This window comes from Vidua chalybeata, chromosome 12 (assembly GCF_026979565.1).
Source record: "Vidua chalybeata isolate OUT-0048 chromosome 12, bVidCha1 merged haplotype, whole genome shotgun sequence".
Lineage (NCBI taxonomy): Eukaryota > Metazoa > Chordata > Aves > Passeriformes > Viduidae > Vidua > Vidua chalybeata.
In genome coordinates, this window is record NC_071541.1 from 20,045,746 (window position 1) to 20,065,377 (window position 19,632).

The 19,632-nt window shown below is 45.3% G+C and overlaps 1 protein-coding gene across 6 annotated transcripts in view; it reads left to right on the top strand.

Annotated features, from left to right (window-relative positions):
- Positions 1–19,632, top strand: part of FBLN2 (fibulin 2) — a 92,212-nt gene that overhangs the window by 62,652 nt on the left and 9,928 nt on the right. For all 6 annotated transcript variants that reach the window (XM_053953963.1, XM_053953961.1, XM_053953964.1 and 3 more), the window contains 7 exons: positions 4,045–4,231; positions 5,051–5,257; positions 7,226–7,342; positions 7,773–7,874; positions 14,690–14,824; positions 15,918–16,055; positions 16,363–16,506. In XM_053953963.1, the coding sequence (XP_053809938.1) occupies positions 4,045–4,231; positions 5,051–5,257; positions 7,226–7,342; positions 7,773–7,874; positions 14,690–14,824; positions 15,918–16,055; positions 16,363–16,506 (1,030 nt within the window). The remainder of the gene's footprint in view (positions 1–4,044; positions 4,232–5,050; positions 5,258–7,225; positions 7,343–7,772; positions 7,875–14,689; positions 14,825–15,917; positions 16,056–16,362; positions 16,507–19,632) is intronic.

Here is a 19,632-nt window from a genome sequence, read left to right on the forward strand (position 1 = left end):
TCCATTTTAGTTTTTATATCTATAGTGTAGAAGAATTTAGAAAATGATGGGGCAGAACTTAATTGAAGATATAATGTGAAACCCATTACTGGGTGCTTGGCTCCAGTGTTGAATTGTTGCCCCCTTTCCCAGGTCTTCACAATACTGGACTAGAGGAACAAGCATTTAGATGATGATGGAAGCTCTTGTTCATAAATAAAGGCAAACCATTAATGGACAGCACAAATCACAAATCCTGAGCCACAGCCTCTGCTTAGATAAATGAGATTTACTTTATGAGAAGCAGCGGAGCCAAACCAATTTGAACCAGTTTGAGGATTCAGCAGCTCGCTTGTCCTGTTTTCACCAGAACAGTGCCTTTCAGAATTCATTTCCCTCTGATCATAATTTACATAGCTATAGCTCAGCTTAAGTACAGCTTCAGTGGGCTCAGCAGGAACTTGATTAGTTCTATCTGTTCTTTTACATCGCAGATTCTCGCAGATAATTGTTCGCTGGAAAAGCAGGGAATGTGGACATCCACTGCAGGGTTTAAGGGTTAATTAGCTGTGCTGATTTGTCATCTTCAGAACCATTACTAATTTGGGTCTGAAGTCTGTCATTAGAGTAGAAGGAGAATTTGTGCATTCCATTAATATGTCTGAAATGTGACAGAATTGTTATTCTTAGGTTTTCAGCAGGGGTTGTTTGCATGCCAGGCAGAGCCAGGCTGAGGAGTCAGCCTGATTACACATGCCATTCCTCAGGCAGAGGTGGGGAAGGAGAACTCCATCATTCCTGGCTGAGCTGAAACCAGTGAAAAAATACTCTCGTGGAATGGTTCCTCATGCCAGTTCCAATGGGATTTTTCCTTTAAGATAAACCCTCTGAGACAGTAAAATTATTGAACAGCTTTGCTCACCTATTTAGCTTGTTTAGTTCTTGAGTCATTGCAGCTACTGCTTGAAAAAAATCAGTAAATATTGAGACTGTTGAGACTTCGTATTACTTTGGCATTACAGTATGTACTGGTGTAATACAAAATAATCCTTCTTTGTACTGCTTTCTAATGCTTTGTTTTACAGGAAAGGTTTTCTAATTTTATTATTATTAAACACTCTTTCAGAGGGGATCTGGCAGAAGATGCTGACAGTCCATAGTGGTGTTTCCATTGATCTGTCTGCTCCTAGTAAATGCTGTGGCATAAATCAAAAAAGTTTGTCTGGAATGTGGAAAGATTCATTAATTGCCTCAAAACCCAGCCAGATATTTACACTGTCTTGCCAAAAGCCAGGGTTTTATCTCTAGGTTACAAACACTTGTAGGTCTTCAGGCATTTTAGAAGTTTTCACCTCCTGCTTCAAGGTGAATGTGGCAGTGCTGGTTTTTCAGATCCAGGAGTTCAGCCTGGGCTAAATCAGCCTAATCTTAGGGTGCTTTAATTGTTATTTACTCTTAACACAAAAAGCACAGGCTTAGGGATTTTTCTTAGTGGATGGAGACTCCACCATGGTAAATCCAATTATATAAAACTCCAGCTAAGATAGGTTTGAAGCAAATGCAGAAAGCTGTGAACCAAAGAATGGTCCTCAAGGTGGGTTTCTCAATTGCAAGGTAAAAATGGCCATATTTGCTATTAAATCAGTTGTAGATTTCCTGGGAAATTAAAAAAGCAGCTAACAGAAGGTCAAGTCATTCAAATTTTTGCATTTTAGAAGGAATTTTTCAGCGAACAGGTTTTTCCACTGGAAAATGAGATAGTTTTGTTCACCTGGAAAATATGTGAGGCCAAAGATGCATGACTGATTTAATACTCTCTGTCATGCCTGCACATGGGATAAATTGTGAATCAAACTATGACTGAAAGAAGCCAGGGTCTTCAAGGCAAATATTGCATATTTTACAGTACTTCAGTAAAAAACTTGTATTATCTTGAACTTCTATTTTGCATATTGAAGGTGACAAAACTGAGCTAAAACAAACAAATGAAAAAAAAAAAACACGGCAGAAACCAGAATTTTTTTTTCATAAAATTTGAATTTGAGGGTTCTGGATTTGGGGAGGATGGCAAGAGGAATTTTTCCTTTTCTAGCATGGCCGCAATTCATTGTTGCTGCTAGGGTTTTGGGTTTCTTCTTTTTTTTATATATAAATAATTCTTTTGAAAAGATAATTTAGCCTATTTAGGGTGCAAAATATTTCACCCTTTTCAAGGCCCGTAGTGTAATTTTTTCACAAATGTATTTGGGCATGTGAAGGGAGCTCCTTATGGCTGTGCATATTTGCAGATGTGAGTAATGTCTGCTGTTTATGGTGTTTGGGGATTTCTCAGATTAGGAAGCAGGGCCATAAAATGTGAGCTGCAGCCATCAGTGCTGGCTGAACATGCCAGGCTGAGTGTGAAGTGCTCACAAAACCCCAGTGCTGTCCTGAAAAAAGGGGCTCAGCAGAAGAGTTTGTGAGCATTGAGCTGGCAGTGGATGCATCTCCCTGCAGGAGACAGGCTCTGGATTGATGGGAATGCCCACCTAGGATTTCTAATGATGAAAAGTAATCCCTCTCCATCTCCACACTCATTTCAACACTGCCTCTCTTAGTGGCCTGCCCAGCTCAGGGATCTCCCTCCTGGGAACTGCTCTGTCCATGGAGCTCCTGCTGCCAGCTCGAATCCTGACGTTCATTTCCTGTGTCTGACCCCTTTTCACAGGGTGAATGTTTGAACAGGCTGGAGTCTCCTCTCTGGGTTCAGAGAGGCTGTTCCAGTGTGGCTGCAAACTCTCAGTGAGTGGGTGACTATCAAAGGAGTTGCAGAGGGAAAGAGACTCTGCTTTTCTGTCAGTGAAACATGTTATTTATAGCTAAAATACATGAACAAACAAATAAATAAATTAGGGGTGAGAGGACACCTAAATTCAAATCCACAAAGGCATCTCCAGCTCAGGTGTGACCCCTGTGGTCTCTGCAGCAGACTCAGCTCCTCAGCTTCCCTGCTTGGTTAGGTATCCACTTTTTGAGTTTGGTTTCATTTATCTGATGCCCTTTTGTGGCCTGACTGTGCAGTAGATTTGTCTGGGAATGAGTAAAGCAGCACACAGTTTTTGCCTGCCACCTGCAGCAGAGCAAACTGCAAGAGGTGGGAGATGAAGATGTCAGTGGAGCTGCCGTTTAGATACTCTGAGGAAGGAAAAAAGAGGCAAAGAACTCATCAAAGACACCCTGGCCTCCCTCCAGCCAGTCCCAGCAGGAAGCTGTCCAGCAGAGCCAGGTAATTAAAGGTCAGAGCAGGTTTGCAGGGCTGTAGTGCAGAGAGGAGAGTCTTTACTGGCACCTGACAGGGCTGCGATGCTGCTGACCCTCATGTCTGTGCAGGCGATTTGCAGTTCCTGTCGCATGGCTTCAAACTGGCCACGGCTTGAGCTCTAATGCAAAGAGGTGCAGATCTGTGGTATTTTGTTTATAATTTCTGTTCATACTGCGCACAAGCAAGGCCTGTGAGCAAGAGCTGGGGGGAGCTGATGTGCAGCACCACTCCTTCCTGGCACGTGGAGCTGCTGAAATCACTGGCACAGCCAGACTTTGTATTTGTTGTGGCTGCAGTTGACCTGTTAGTGCAGAATGGCAAAAACAAGCACAAGTAAAGCTTTGATATTTACAACTGTCCACACTCCAAATGTTTTTTCCAGATGCTCCACTGCTTAGGAAAGTGCAGATCAGTTCCAGGTGTGTGTGGGCTCATCCCTGAAGCTGTGTTAAGTCACAGAATAGAATTTTAAGGTGGAAAAAGACCCCTAAGACCATCAAGTGCAACTGTAAACCCAGTACCACTGGCCTGTTCACCACTAAACCATGTCCTCAAGTGTCACACCCACACATTTTTTGAACACTTCCGGGTGTGGGGACTCCACAGCGGCAGAGAACCGGCAAACTAACAAAGATCAGAACCCCTAATCTGAACCCAAACCCAGGATGCAACACTCCACCACTGCCCTGGCAGTTCGCTCAGTGCTTCCAAATGCTTGTGGCTGACATTCCAAATGCTCGTTGCTGACGTTCCCTGTCTTGCAGCAATGCTGTGATTGCTGCAGCTTGGGCCTGCGCCTGAGGAGTGAGGGCAAAACCTGCGAGTCCAACATCAGCCTGGGTTACCCCTGCAGCCACGTGATGCTGTCCTGCTGTGAAGGGGGGGATCACTTTGTCCATCCCGAGATCAAGCGGCATCCGGAGCCCATGCCAACAGTGACTCCCGAGAAGGGTGAGTGTCCTTGTGTCACTGACACCCTGCAACCAAGGGCTCTGCCTCACATGGGCCTTCAGTGAGAAGGTGCTGGAGAGAGCAGAGCATCAGGGGCACAGCTGCTTTCCTTTCAGATCTAGCTCAGACTGCCTTGTTCCTAAAGCAGGTTGGGGAAAACAAGGAATGTGTGGATGTTTCTCATCCCTAAGTATACCTGAGACCTCACTGAGCAAGGAGCTTTGGCGCTGTGTGTCCAGGAAAAGCTGACTGAGAAACTCACTTAAGGATTAATTTTAATGTCACAGAAAGCCTTGTCAGATTTGGTCACGAATGGAAGCAGGTGGTGTTCCAGCTTTGGCTGGTGTTTAAAGGCAGGAGGAAGGACAGCCATGTCACTGCTCAGTGGATCCCAGGCTGCTGGTAATGCTCATAGTGGAGAAGCCAACAAATTGTGATGTTGGAAAGTTTCCAGAACAACTGGATAACTTCTGAAATTTGAAATTCAGTGTGGGGTCAATTTCAGCTGGGGGTCAGCACAGTACCTTAGGTCTGGTGTTAGTGGGAATGGGGTTGGCAGTGATGGGAAAGGTGAGCTTGTGACCTCCTTTGTGACTGTTTCTCAGTGGCTCTGTAAAATATCTGTCCCTGCAGCCCTAGGGAAGAAGGAGGTGGCCCTCCAGCACAATGGTGTTATCTCCAGGATGGGTTCATTTGTCCTTATCCTTGCAGTAACTGTTTCGGGTAGATCTGACTTCTCTTGGCATTTTTGTGGCCACCCACCCACCCTGTTCTGTCGAGTCCAACGCCAGAACAGCTCTCAGAGATGTTCTGCTGTAGTTTCAGAGAGGGAAGATCACCACGAAGCATTGTCCATCAGCAGTGAGGCTGAGCTGTCCAATAACCTGCCTGGAGATGACCTGGATGAGTGTCTGCTCTACGGGGGGGAGCTCTGCCAGCACCTGTGCATCAACACTGTGGGCTCCTACAAGTGCTCGTGTTTCCCAGAGTTCACCCTGCAGGAGGATGGCACCAGCTGCTCTCCAGGTGAGAAAAGGGACATGAAGGGCAGTATCTTTATACCTTCACTCATCAACCAACCTTTTCTTGAGTTTCTCTGCAGTTTCTCTGAGGTTTTTTAATGGGTGTTGATGCATGGACATGTTCTGTAGAAATTGTAAAGTGTAAAGAAAAATGGTAATTTAGGACACTCAGTTATGCCTTATTTTTGTGTTTGGTGGTATGGGATAAGGGTGGTGTTTCATATGTTCAAATCAAGAGTGTTTACACTTTTCAGAAGGGGATTTGTAAAGATTTTTAAAGAAATACCTGCTCTTCTCAGAGTAATTTTGTATTTCACAGTTAGGTTTTCTTTAGATAAGTTTAGATAAACTTAACTCAGTTCAGACAGATAGCATTGCTTCCTGAGCTTTGATTTTTATCTAAAAATCATTAACATCCTTCAGTGATAACAAACTCCAAATTTGTCTAGTGTGGTGGAAGTCTGGAAAAGAAAGTCTGTTGTGTTGTAATTGTTTTGATGTGTGGAGTTCTCCAATGGCACAATTTCAGGTCAGATAACCCAGAAAGTTGAGACCTCATATTAGTTACAAGTGCTTTCTGTTATTTAACAAGCAAAAGCAGTGTTTCCATCCAATGACAGAACTCCTTAGGCTTCTAATCCTCTGCCCAAGCCAAACAATGAGCATTCTGTATGTCATCCTTCTCAGTGTGGTGTTACAGCATTTACCTCAAGAATGCGTTTGACTGTTCCTGTGGCAGCTGTCTGCTCTGCTTATATTAAAATTCTGGGAAAGGAACCTAATCCAAAAGAGGCAAAGAAAAATTCTTATTTTAGCACTGCAGAAATTGGCCTAATTGCTCACCTGGAATGGATTTGTGGTTTTGCTTTGCTTTGCTGTTCTTCTCCCAGCACTGAGGTTCTGGGTGAAACATCTTGTCATCTGAGAAGTCATGGTCCTGCAGATCTGCAGAGCTGTGGTGCTCAGGGCTGTGGCCAAGGGTGCAGAGGGGTTTGCAGAGCTCACCTGGGGAATGGGATTGTGACAGGGGCAGGGGACACCTGTGGGACCTCAAAGGTGCATGGCAGGGGCCAGGGCAGGGAGGGCTGGTGCTGCCTTTGCTGTGCCAGCCTGAGGGAGGGTCAGGGAGGGGATTGGGAACCTCAGTGGCTTTGCTTGGCTGACCCATATGTGGCACAGTGGCCTTTCAGTTCTCCTTGACCCTGTGTGCCCATTCTGGGCATTCTTGGGGAAATCATTCAGGCTGTGCCCCAAGCAGGTGATTTTTGTTTGTCTCTGTTCCACAGCCTGTTATGTGTCTGTGCTGACTTCATTTGTTTAAGGAAATCACTCTTCCCACACCCCAAACCTGCACTGCAGTCACCCTTGGTCATTTAAGGTTGTCACTGTTTTGGGAATCACACTTTGCTCCAGGTGACCCTTGAACTCAGTGGGGACAGGACCATCCCTCTTAAAGGACAATTTAGCCCTGTGGATTTAAGCATCTGTTTTGATGATACTGATGCTCTTATTCATGTAACAGAGCTCTTTTTTTTTTTTTTGTGATACCTTTAACATTAGTGTCTGTTGAAAATATTAGTGGCAGCCAAGTGAAAAATGTGACAGCAGCTGTCATGTACAAAAGTAATTTCAAAGTACTCTGTGCTTATAAAGGTGTTTGTTGTTTGTCTGTGTTGAAATAGGATGGACAGGATAAGGTCAAAGGCTTGTTTTTTTCCATCAAATACCAAATGAAAGACAGCCACTGTATTTAAAATACAGCAAATGTTTAAAAAAACGAAATTAGCACTTTGTAGTTTATTCAGATATTGCAGTACTTTACAGAAGTTATTGTCAGTCAGGCTCTCTGATCTGTGTCCATGATATTTGTTTTCTCCTCTAAACCATGATGGAGTGGGATGAATGGGATCATCCCTTGCTGTGGGGCTTCTGGTAGGGGTGGTGCTGTCCCTTATCCTCCCTTGCCTTGCAGATCCTGACAGAGGACAGATGACCAGGCTGGAAGCCGAAGCCACCATCCCTCCAGTAGCTTCTCCCTCCCAGCCCATCCTCGTGGTGTCCTTGCAGGAAGAGCAGGACAAGTGCAAAGGTACGTTGGAGGTGTCAGCTGCAGAGGAATGTTTAGAGACAGAGTAAAACTCCACTCATCCCTTCTCCAGTCTGATTTCAGTGCACAGCTTTAATCTGTTACCATGGCACAAGGCTGAGGAATTGTCAGGGGAAACCCGAGGGATAAATCTGAGGCTGCTCTGCTTTTAGGGTTATTCCCCACCTGCTCCTCAGGCTGGGGTGGCAGTGCAGCAGTGCAGGGTGATGTGAGCAGTGCAGGTAGGAGGGGCCAGGTGTGTCTGTGTGCAGCAGGAGGGTTGGAAGCAGTGCTTAGGGCTGCCTGGACAGGTTGGTTCCAGGCTGATTCCCCTTGCTTGAGCAGGAATTGTGGCTGGCTGGTCTGGCACTGTGGAACTGCAGCTGATCTGTGCTGGGGGTCCTGATGTGCTGTGCAATTTTGTGTTGTGCAGATAACGGCCCCTGCAAGCACCTGTGCAACATCGTGGAAGGAGATGCTGTGTGTTCCTGCATGGCTGGGTACACACTCATGGCTGATGGGGTTTCCTGTGAAGGTGAGTGCTTTGGGCTTCCCACAGAGACATGGTTCAATGGTCATGTACCTCACACCCCTGTGTGTTCCTCATTTTCAGAACTGGGAATTGCAGTGCCATCAGAGAGACCATTTGGCAGAAGGAATCCCAGTTCTGCCTCACAGATACCTCCTGAAGCACAGTGTGGCTGTTACTTGGCGAGGTGGAGGCAAGCCTGGGCTGCTGCTTTTTCCCTCTGACATTGCAGGCTTTTTTTCAGCCCTTCTGGTTTCTCTTCCCGCTCAGGTTCCTTGCCAGGCTCTGTGTGCACAGCTGTGGACACGCAGCACTCTGGCTGGGAACAGAAGCAGCAAGCAAGACACGGGCACCTTTGCTGTCCTGGGCACCTTCAGGGCACAGCTCTGCCCTGGCATCTGCTCTGTTTGCTTTTAGCTCCTCTTGCCTTGGAAACCTGAACTCAGGGAGGCTTCACAGCTGAGGCAGGATGTGCCATGGGAACTGGGCCAGCTCCAGGTGTTCACTTGCTGCTGGAGCTCTGGCCTGCCCAGCGATGAGCAGTGAATTCCAAAGCTGCATCCTCACCACTCACATTACAGAAATTTTAAATGGACATTCTTGAGTAGTGACAAGGGATATGTTTGCCCACGGAGGGCTTTGGGGTCAGAAGCCATGCCCTGTGACATACCTTAATTATAAATCTCTAAGTGAGGGAGCAATAACAGGGAAATGCAAGCAGGAGCTCCCAGTGCTCAGAATTCCTCAGAAATTATCCACATCACTCTTAGTCTTAGATCTTATTGAATAACAAATAATTTTCATGAAATTCCAGGCAGTCTGTGAAGAAAATGGGATTTTAATATCACCAGATGAAATATTCACAATAAGCACTGCTTACTCAAGTGTGGCGGGAGCTAATTTGATTAATTATTGTCAGCATCAAAAGGGGCATTTCAAGGCAATCTTTTTCCTACAGGAAATTAAAAAAATTATATTTGTCAGTGGAAGCAGTGAGTTTAAACATTGGCAAGGGACATTTATAATCTCGGTTGAAGTCAGGATCTGATGGTGAGGGTGGTGGTGCACTGAAACAGGTTTCTTTCAAGGAGTGTGCACTGTCTCTGTGTGAATGCCTGCCTGTTCTTAATGATATTTCTTTCTGGAATGACAAAAGTACAGAGTGTGAGCAAGGACTGAATGATCTCCGAGGGTTTATTCCAGCCCTATTTTCAGTGTAACATTGCATGTATTGCGGCCTGGTGCTGATGTGGGAGCTCCAGCACACTTCATCTCAGCATTCCCAGCATGAGAGAAATGTTGTTTCATTTCAGGAGCTGTTCTAATGGAGTTCTGTTTTTCCCTTTTGGCTGCCCCTTGCTGCTGTAGATTTGGATGAGTGCCTCACAGGTGCTCAGGCTTGTTCCAGCGGACAATTATGTGAGAACACACTGGGATCATTCTCCTGTGTCAGCCACAGTGGGATGTGTGCAGAGGGCTTTATTCTCAACAGGCATAGGAAATGTGTTGGTAAGACGAGAAACACACGCCGCTCCCCTCAGCATCACAGCTCTCCATGCTCTGCAGCGCCTCCCCACCATCCGTGCTCCAGGCCCCTGGTCATCCCTGCCTCCAACATCTCAGAGCCACTCGGCACAAACACGTGTGCACCATTTGCTCAGCCCTTCACCTCATGAGCTGTGTGCTGTTTGGTTTGTCCCCAGCCATCTCAGGGTGCAGATAACCCTGAGCAGGAGCCCCAAGCCCACAGGTGTGGTGAGCACAGCAGCTCTGGTGGCTGCAGACTGATCCCAGGGATCAGAGCAGCTGATATCTCTTCACAGTTCAATACTGCCAAGTTCTAGACACCACCAAACAATAAAACTTCAGAAATACAGCTCAAGAATCCGTGTGAGTCCGGCACTGGAAAAGATCCAAACCAAAGGGAGGGCATTTTAAAATTCACATGAGTCCTTTGTTGATTCTGGCATAAATTTCTTTGTGTAAAAGTCAAGGATGCATCATAATTCTGCTGGATCATCCCTGCTGTTTGACTTCATGTAAGAAACTGATCAATTTTTACAAGTGTATTTATGAGGATTTAGTTTGCTTCCAGCAGCCAGGACCTCAGCTTATGTGAAATAATTTCTTTTTTGGGTACTTTTCTAAAGGTTGGGTTAGGAGGCAGCAGCAGCATTGCCTGGAAAAATGGAGCACCTGGAGACCTCCAGTCATCCATGAAAGCATCAGTGCCCGTGACTGTAACGTCCTGTGTGAATACAGTGCTCTCTTCCACCCTGTCCTCCTCCCTTTGTTTATAACACTGTTTTTCTGACCACCACAGCTTCAGTTTTGTTCCTGTCTTTAAAGCTCTAAGATCCTATTTGGTTAATAAGCAGCATGTGGCATTTGGGCATGAACAGGAAAACTTCAGGAGTGTCAGAGTCCAGAGAAGAACTGTGATTTACCACCCTTTGGGTGTTCCTTAAATTTGACACTGGATTTTTATTTTTAGTTGTTGTTATTACTGATTTTGAAATCAGAGGTACTGGTAAGAATGGGAAACGAATGAAATTATTTGGTTTAAATGAAATGGCTTAGAGAGAAGCACTGGAAGGAAGGAGGCCTTTATGTGACAGCTCAGCCTCAGCTGAAGCTGTTGCTGGAGGTGCCCACACTCCTGCCTGGGAGCCTGGCAGCTCCAGGAATGGACCCCTCCTCCAGCTCTGCTCCTGACTCTTGCCACTGAACCCCCTGATGTTTTCCCTGGACTGTGCAGGAAGGATGGATCTGTCCTTTTTCACCTATTCCAGGAGTGTTCTGAAACCAAGCCAGTGCCTGTGTGTCTGCAGCTTTGGCAGGAGCTGCTGTGGCAGGTGCCAAGTGCTTCCTTTGACTCACGTTCTCCCTCTGTCCCTTGACATTAGAACAGTTTTATTATGGCTGATACCAGATAAACCTCAGGCACTGCTCATGAAAGCAAAGACACAACTCCCATTTGTGAAGCCCTTCTCCCTCCCTGAACACCAGACTTCTGTGTTCCTCTAATGCAGGGCAGTTTTTACAGGTATCCCTTTAAATAACCTAAAAAACTTGGGAAATGTTCTTCCTTTTTTTTGTGTGCTCCCTTCTCCCATCCAGCTCTGCTCCGTGTGTGGTGCCACCAGAACATTTGCCGTGTTTAACATTTTTTCCTACTTTTGTAGTCCAAGGGGAAAGCCACAGGAATACACTGTGGTTTGTGTTTTGCTCTCTGCCTCGTTCTCCTGGGGTATCCTTTTCCAGCCTAACAGTTTTCACCTTGAGCTATCCAAACACCAGGAGAAAACCTTTGGTAATCAGCTTGCAAATTCTTGTTGGTTTAGCAGTGTTCCTCTTTTCATGTTTTAGGGACAGGAGGAACAATCTTTGCACAGCCACAAAGCAGCTGATAATCTTTGATCTGTGGAGTTTCCTTTGGTCAGAGGTGGGGCATTATAACTCCAGGTGCATTCAGGAGCAGACACCCAGGATTCCCAAAAGCCAGCCATGCACAGAGAGGAGTCCCCAGCTGTTTAAACAGCTCTCACACAGCCCCTCTGTGAGTCTTTGGGAGCAGACACCGAAATGCCTTTGGGCTGGAAGCTCCATGTTCTCCAGAGATAAGGAGCCAGGCTGTGTGTTGCTTTTCTGGTGACTTTCAGGCAGTCATTCCCACCACGCACTGCACACTGACAGCTCTGCTCCTGTCTTTGCTACTCCCACCTCAGTTCCCTCCTGACAGGGAGCAGGACATGGTCTCTTTATTCCTGGACCCACAGGGTGGGTGGTTGCAAAATAACAAAGTGCCTGCATTGCACAGATGTGTCCCATAAAACAGAGCTGAGGTGATTTGAAGAGGAAAAAATAATGAGAAACTGCAGATGCAGCACAAGAAAAGTCTGCATTTCACTTTTTTAATGGAAGGTGCTTCAAAATGAGTTTTTGATGACAAAGTGCATCTTGAAATAAATGGCAGTAGGTAAAATGTTGATGGCAGAAATGCCAGCTCTTGGGTGCAGCAGATGTGCTCAGGGATCATGTGTGTCCCTGTTTTCAGCAACAGTTCTGCGGAAAAAAAAAGAGTTATTACATGATTACATTTCATTCTGTTTTCTGACATAAAGTGAGGAATGTTGCTGCCACACACACAGACTGAGTAAATTCCTCAAAAATTAACTGTGTGACTTGTTTTCAGTATAGTACTGAGTTATTTTTCCTCTTTTCCCTGTTTTTTAAAGAAAATATCATCTTACCCTCCTTCACAGCCTTAATTGGGTTGGATGAATACCACAGCTGGTCTAGAATTGGAATTAACTGTGTTTGAGACTGAAAACATAACTCCTGTTATTCCTAGTGCTCTGTCAAGCATCTTACTGATTTGTGGAGTTGGCTTCCAGGACTGGAGGGAGACAGGTCATGGGCACTCTGGATTCTAGGGTAAATTTAGGAATTCGTTTAGAAAAATGAATAAAACTCAGCATGTTTGCATGATAAACTGACCAGGGGACTGTGGTGGGCTGGCAGCTGGCCTGATGGCACAGCCAGAGTTTCCTGCCCTGGCTCTGGACACGCAGAGCAGAGCTTTGCTTGGCCATGGCTCAGGGTTTAAGCCTTGCAGCTCAGCCCAGCTCACAGTCAGCCTGTAGAGCTTGTCAGTGTCTCATGGGCACAAAACTTCCATTGAAAGCAAGAATTCTGCATTGTAATCTGCCAGTTTCCATAATTTTAATTTTCTCAAATGTCTTCCAGCCAGTTCTGCATATTTTTTCAAGCACTCAAAAGTTTTGAAAATTGAATCAAAAATATAGACAAAACATGAAATCATAATAGATTTTTTTCCCTCTGTGAAATCACCACCTTTTTTTAATGCCTGTTACTTAATATTCCACCTGCTGATCAAATGGAATTTCTCCTACCCTCTTTGGTTCATATGTCAGACAAACATACTTTCTCATTTGACATCATGTTGGACTGACTCAAGCTCATGAGCTGCAGTGTGATGCTGTCAGTTTGTTTATGTGAGAGCTGTTTTGTAGTTTGCAAGAACAGATACTCTCAGATCTGTGGTACTGCCAGCAGAAAGTCTTGCAGTGCTTTAGGTGCTGTTAAGTGGCCATCCATTGCTGGTTTTCTCTAAAATAAATTTAAAAAAAAATCAAAGTCATTAAAGAACTAAGTCTAAGTAGGTGAGAGAGATCTACCACAGCACCTTGTATTCATCTCCCTGCATGTGAGGGGGGTTTTACTACCCCCACAAGATCACTTGTGAAAATACTCTACTTCACTTGTGATAATACTAATTAATAGAAACTGGGAAAGTGCACAGGCATTAGGGAAACATAACCCTGTAGGAACTTTGGGGCAGGCAAGAACCTGCCCCTCAGTGGAGGATCTCAAACTTTGTGTGGGACAGGTAGAAAGAGATCCAGGTGATGGCCAGGACCTTGCTGTGGATTAACCAACTGCTTTAGAAAGTAAGCCCAGAGCATGTGGAGAGTGGCAATGGCAAACAGAGAGAAGAAAAAAAAAAAAAAAAACACCAAAAAAAACCCCAGGAAAATAGGAGTAAGTGAGTAAGTGAGGAGTGGAATGCAACCAAGCTAATGCAGGTCTTGCAAAACTCAGTGCACATCACCAGTTTTCTGAACCCACCAGGAACTGAAGAGTTTTGGTGCTTCTCCTCATTTCTTTGCTAGAAAACCAGCTGTCACATTTTTAAATACAAAAATCTTTTCAAATGGCTTTTCCTGTTCTCATGCTCCACAGGGGAAGTCATATATCTGATGTACTTATCTGAGAAGGAGGTTCTACAGCCAAAATGAAAATCTGATTTAAACAATACTTGCTTTATTGTGTAGTATGAAAACGGCTTAACGCACAGAGCAGCCAGAGGACTGGTAATGGTTCTGGTCACATTTGGCTTTTGTTAGCTCTAGCAATTCTTAGCTTTATATAGAACTGGGAATGTGTGAGGTTTTGTGGAGGTTGGCAAGGAAATTTTTCTTCCCAGTCTCCGCCCCTTTTTGTTTCTTCTCAGTATTTGCTCATCATGCTATTCCAGCTTTCATTATTAACATAAGCAAAACCTGAATTTTAGATTATTTCATCCAAGCCTATCAAAACGTGTAATTTTAAAGGTGTTTCATATTCCTTCCCTAATTGTCCCATGCTCTGCAATCTTGTGTTCAAGTGATTTCTTAAAAAGGACTTTTTCACTACTCCACTTGCTGAAATCAAATCTCTTTAAAGCTCTAAATACAAATTTACAAACTTGGTAGAGCTGTCTCCATGATTTCCTGCATATCCAGTCCCAGTGATGTATTCCTTAGGGAATAGGTGCCAGCATGATCCAGCTCAGCAGGCAGTCTCAGCTCCCATCCCTGGGGCAGTGCCACCCCAGCAGCCCCTGGCAGCCTGGCCTGTGGCAGCGGGGCTGCTCAGTGGCCTGAGCTGTGGAGGTCTGGTGAGGAGCAATGGGCATTAATCCCTTTCTCATTCCCTTGTACAAGAGTTCCCATCCCTTCACCACCTCATCAATCCTTTGCCTTTGCTCAGTTCTGCCCATCCCTGCCCCCAGTGCCTGCACCATCCCCTTGGTGTTTGGGAAGAGGGGAGGAGGAGGAAATCCCCCTGTGATTTGTGTCTCTTCAGTCACTCTGCGCTAACTAAAGACCCTCGACTAAAAACATCTTCCATCAGAGCACTGTAACAAAGCCTGTGTTGAGTGCCCTTCATTTGAGCTTTCTGCTCCTTCCAGAAGAGCAGGAGGAGGGAGATGCCTTGGCACCCTGTGGCACTGATTGGTTCCCTCTTTCTCACAGACATCAACGAGTGTGTGACAGAGAGACACACCTGCCAGAGGAGAGAGCACTGTGTCAACACCATGGGTTCCTTCCGCTGCCTGCAGGAGCTGAGCTGCCAGCCTGGCCACGAGCTGAAGGACGGCGAGTGTGTGGGTAAGGAAAGTGTTCTCAGCTCTCACACAGAGGGAAGGGAAGGGATTGCAGAGCATTCTGGTGTTGCTGCTCTGTGATACCAGCGCTGCAGTTCATCATGGAAGTGTTGGGCTTCGCAGGCTCCTCCTGCACATTCACTCATTTGAAATGGTTTCCAGGGATAACTATAAATTACTTACAACATGGATGAAACCTTCTGAATTAGGATTTGACATCTCCCTGATGGAGGAATCCCCCTTAGCTCCTCTGCCTGGCTCAGCTGATGCGGTTTGCTGGCGATTCCAGCAAAAATTCCCAGCCTGAATGATCACAGGGCTGACAGCCCTGTCCTTCCTGTGTTCAGAATCCTTGTCAGCAGTTACTTACATTTTACATTTACATGTAACCATTTGGAATGGGTTAAGAAGTTAATCTTCATCCTCCCTGTCTGTGTCTAACAAAGAAGGGAACATCAGTGCTCACAGCAGCAGAGGAATGTGCAAAGACACACGTGCCCTGCTTTCAGGGCAAAACTCACTGTTATTTGCACCTACAAGTTTTACAGTGTCCTGACAGCTGCAATAAGAGATGCCTAAGGAAAGAGCTAAGCTTTTGACATAGAACATAAAGTTATAAAATAGAAATTATCAGAAATCTCCCTTTATAAACAGCTGTCATAAATAAAGCTTGGTTTACTTGAAGAGGCTGTTTTGTGAATGTCTTGTTCTGTTGTCTAATTATAGATTATTTCTAACCTTTATTATTAATCTAATTTACTTTCTAGTCTTGAAATTAGATTATAGAGGATTATAATATTTACAAACTGTTTTACAGTAGCCTGTAAAAAAACTGCAGATATTTTGGTATTTTGTGGGTTGCAAGAGATGCTGTGAATGGGGCAGTAGGGACCTGAATCAAATTTGCTGCAGAACCTGACAAATCCTGAAGTGACATCCAGAAGCACACACACTTAACCCTCAGATTTCCCATTGGTAACACTTGTCTGTTGAAATAATACCTGTTAATTTCCTTTCTGGAGGTTAGCTGGCCGTGAAGGCCACTAAAAGATAGAGCTGAACTCAACCCCCGTGTGGTGTTTTGATGTGCTGAACAGATATCGATGAGTGCGCGAGAGGAACTCACAGCTGCAAGGTGAACTTTGTTTGTCAGAACACAGAGGGCTCCTTCTACTGCGAGTCAAAGCAGCGCTGCATGGATGGGTTCCTGCAAGACCCTGAGGGCAACTGTGTGGGTGAGTGTGAGCAGGAGAGTCTGTGCCCTGTGCTGCAGCTCCTGGGCCTCTCAGGAGCTGTGCATTGACCCCTTGGATATGGAGTTTTCTGCAAACCCTGCTGTGAGCTTAATGTCAATGCTGCTGTCCATTTAAAAATGCAAATACTTGCATGTTGAATTTAGAACTATCCCCACAGCAGACCTGCATCAGCTTTATCTTTGTAGCACAAGAAATTGAAGTGAAGAAAAAAAAGTGACAGTTGGAAGAAAGCAGACCAGAAGGGTTAAATAGCATCTCTCACCGCTCTATTCATGTTCTTCACCAGATATCAATGAATGCACATCTCTCCCTGAGCCCTGTAAGCCAGGATTCAACTGCATCAACACCGTGGGGTCCTACACGTGCCAGAGGAACATGCTGAGCTGCAGCAGAGGGTACCACTCCAATGAGGAGGGCACGCGCTGCGTCGGTGAGGGCACCCTGGGGCTGGGTGGGGGCTCTCCCAGGGGAAAAATCTATTTCACTTCTAAAGAGATGTTTGGAGTTACTTCCAGATTCCTAAATGTGTTTGAGGAATGGGAATTTGCTGTCCCTACAGCTCTGGGATTTGTTTGTGCTGCAGGATCCTGATGTCTCATTGCTCCATGGAGTTTCTCTTGGTATGCTCAGCAACTGGTTTTAGCTGCAGATGGGATTCACTGGCTTCCACTCTGGAGAGAGTGGGTTTTAGTTACTTTTTAAACTCATCCTGTCAGTCAAGACCACAATACCTCGGTGGTTTTTGTAGTACCTCCCTGAAAGTGATCTGCAGCAAATGGGGAATGCTGGGTTTGGGGGCTCACAAGAGTAGCACCAAGTGGATGTTCTTTGTAGGGATGTTCTGTTCATGGTCTTCCCCTTACATCCACTTGTGAGGGTGTTTAGGTTAGATTCTCACTGTGTGAAAAGAATTCTGAGGAGAATGAGTATATGAAATATTCATATAGGCTGGCATGCAGCTTGATCCTGATTTGTATTTGTTCCAGTGTATTTAGGGAGTTACTGACTCAGAATAGCAGATTTCAGTGCTTGTTAGCATTTGTTTGTAAATGAGCACATGAGGCACCAAGGGCTGGGAAGCTCAGTCCCTGGTGCCCAAGGCAAGGTTGGCTGGGTGTTCTCCAATTCCTCGTGTTCCAAGTTACATAAGATAGGAAATCCTAAAATGACAGTGGGGGAAAGAAAAAAGATAAATGACAAAGCAGCAGTTTGCTTAGTGGTGATACCCCAGTGATTTTTACCTACCTTCCCTTGGAATAAAGGAAGGATGACAGATTAATAAAATGTGCTTTGGTACAGCTAGATCCCATTTCCACAGATATTTCTGCATTCACCTTTTTGCTCTTCATTATCCTTCATGTCCCGTCATGGTTTTACCCCCTGGACTATCCAGACCATGCGTGGCCAGTGGAAAGGTGGAGAAGATTTGGAAGTAGCAGATTTGGAAGGAACCGTTCATGTGTGCAACTGAGGAAATTGAGAAGCTTCCAAATACTGTGTTTTGTAAGTTCAGGGCAAAGCAGTGCTTCTTTGTTGTCCTGTTACAGCCTGGGATATTTCAGTTCTTAAAAAAGAACCTCCGAAAGTCCTGTCCCTCTCAGTTCTGTGCAGACACAGTTCTGCAGCTGCTTTTGATCAGTCCTTTCTCAGCCAGGCCACCTGGGCTGGGTGTGGTTGCACCACCTGGTGTGTGGTTACCCTGATGTTGTTTTTAGGGGGACCACCATGCCAGAGTCTCCCTGAATCCCACAAGGCAGCAGTCAGCCCTGAGCAGCACAGCCATCCTGGCTGCAGCCTTTGCCCTGCATGCCCTGCAAATGAGGGCAGGGGTGCAGTCCCCATCCCTGGATGTGCCCAAAAAAACCATGTGGATGTGGCACTTGGGGACATGGATTAGTGGTGAACATGGTGGGGCTGGATCAACTGTTTGACTTGGTGATCTTGGAGGCCTTTTCCAGCCTTAATGATTCTGTGATTCTGTAATAGCTGGGGCAAGTTATGTTCCTAAATTTCAAATTGATGGTACAGAAAGAATCCAGCTTTTCTTCCCAGCATTTCCTAAAAAAAAAGTGACTGTGTGTAAATCCAGGAGAGAGGAGGAAATTGCCATTAATCCTCCAGCATCTCTGCTCTAGAATACAGTGAGATAACACAATGCACTGTGATTCCTGATGGCCTTCAGTCTCTGCTTTACAGTACTCACAAGGCTCTTCAGGAGCAGGCGTAAGGAGGCTTCTCTTGCTTGATTTAGGGAAAACATAAATTATGTCAATTGGTGATTTCTCTGTCTTTCCTCTGTGCGCTCTGTCCCTACTGCTGGTCTGTGTTGTTTGGTATTTTTTGAATGGCTTTTTTTAAGTAGGTAGAGAGCACAGAGAAGAAAGAAGAAAAGCATATGCTCCTAATTTCCTCTCTCTGTGATAAAGACTAGTGTCTGTGAGGCATTACAATAGCTAATTAGATCCCTGAATCAGATTTATTCATTTCACAGTAGTAAAAACATCATCTGCACGTGTTTCTTCAGCAGAACAACTCTTGGAGGGTCATCTCCTCTGTTTAGAGAATTCATCTGTCTTTAAATTGTTCATATATTCTGATTTAGCAAATGAGTTATTAAAACCTGCCTCTTAGATGTAGCTGAAAACTGCTGCAAGTGTGAAATATGGCAGAGTTCTGATGGTGTAATGCCCTAGAACTAATTAAAGTCTGAATGCAATGGAACACAGAATTTTGGACAAACTAGCAAAATTGTTGCACACACTAATTCATTACAAATAAAGCTGCTACTTTACAAATTATTATCTGCCTTAGAGACTTCCTTGTTTTTTGATGCTACCTCTGATTAAAAGAAAACGAGGACTCTGTTCCAGCAGAAATCTCAGTTCCTGTCAGGAGTTCCTGCATGGTGAGGGGCATTCCCTGCCACCCCTGACCCCGGTGCCAGCAGGGACTGTGTGGGTGTTGCCTCTTCAAGGCTGTTGTTTGATGGAGAACTGCCCAGGAGCCCTCTGAAATGATACAGTGCTCAAATTTATGACTTCAAATAGGGCAGTATGGTGAATTTTCAGCCTTAGAGATCCATCCTGATGATTATTACATATGGGCTTAGAAGCTCTGTGTGAGCTCCTCGCTTGGCTCAGCCGGGAGGAGCTGGCTAATAAATGAGAAATGGGAACGGTGGAAACGGAGAAATAGGAATGGCCCAGAAGATACAAACTGTAATAACCAAAATAACAAAACGTGGCACAGGGTACAGAGGCTAGATTCCAAAGACCTCTGGGTGGGGCAGGTATAGGGGCACAAGGTCCAGTCACAAAGGTGAACTCGGAACATGACCTTATATGAACTAAGCATGGAGCCAGCTGGAAACAAGAACTGGAAACTTGACCAAAGAGAGGATAGTGCTATTAGCATGCTACTAATTCCCATGACCCCAGTCTTCCCACCGTGGCCTGGTCAGGTGCTCCCCCACTCAGTACCCTGCCTGCCATGGTTTGTGGCCAAAACCCTCTGCAAATGCCTCTGAAGCAGGAGTCCCAGTTGGACGAGATTCCAT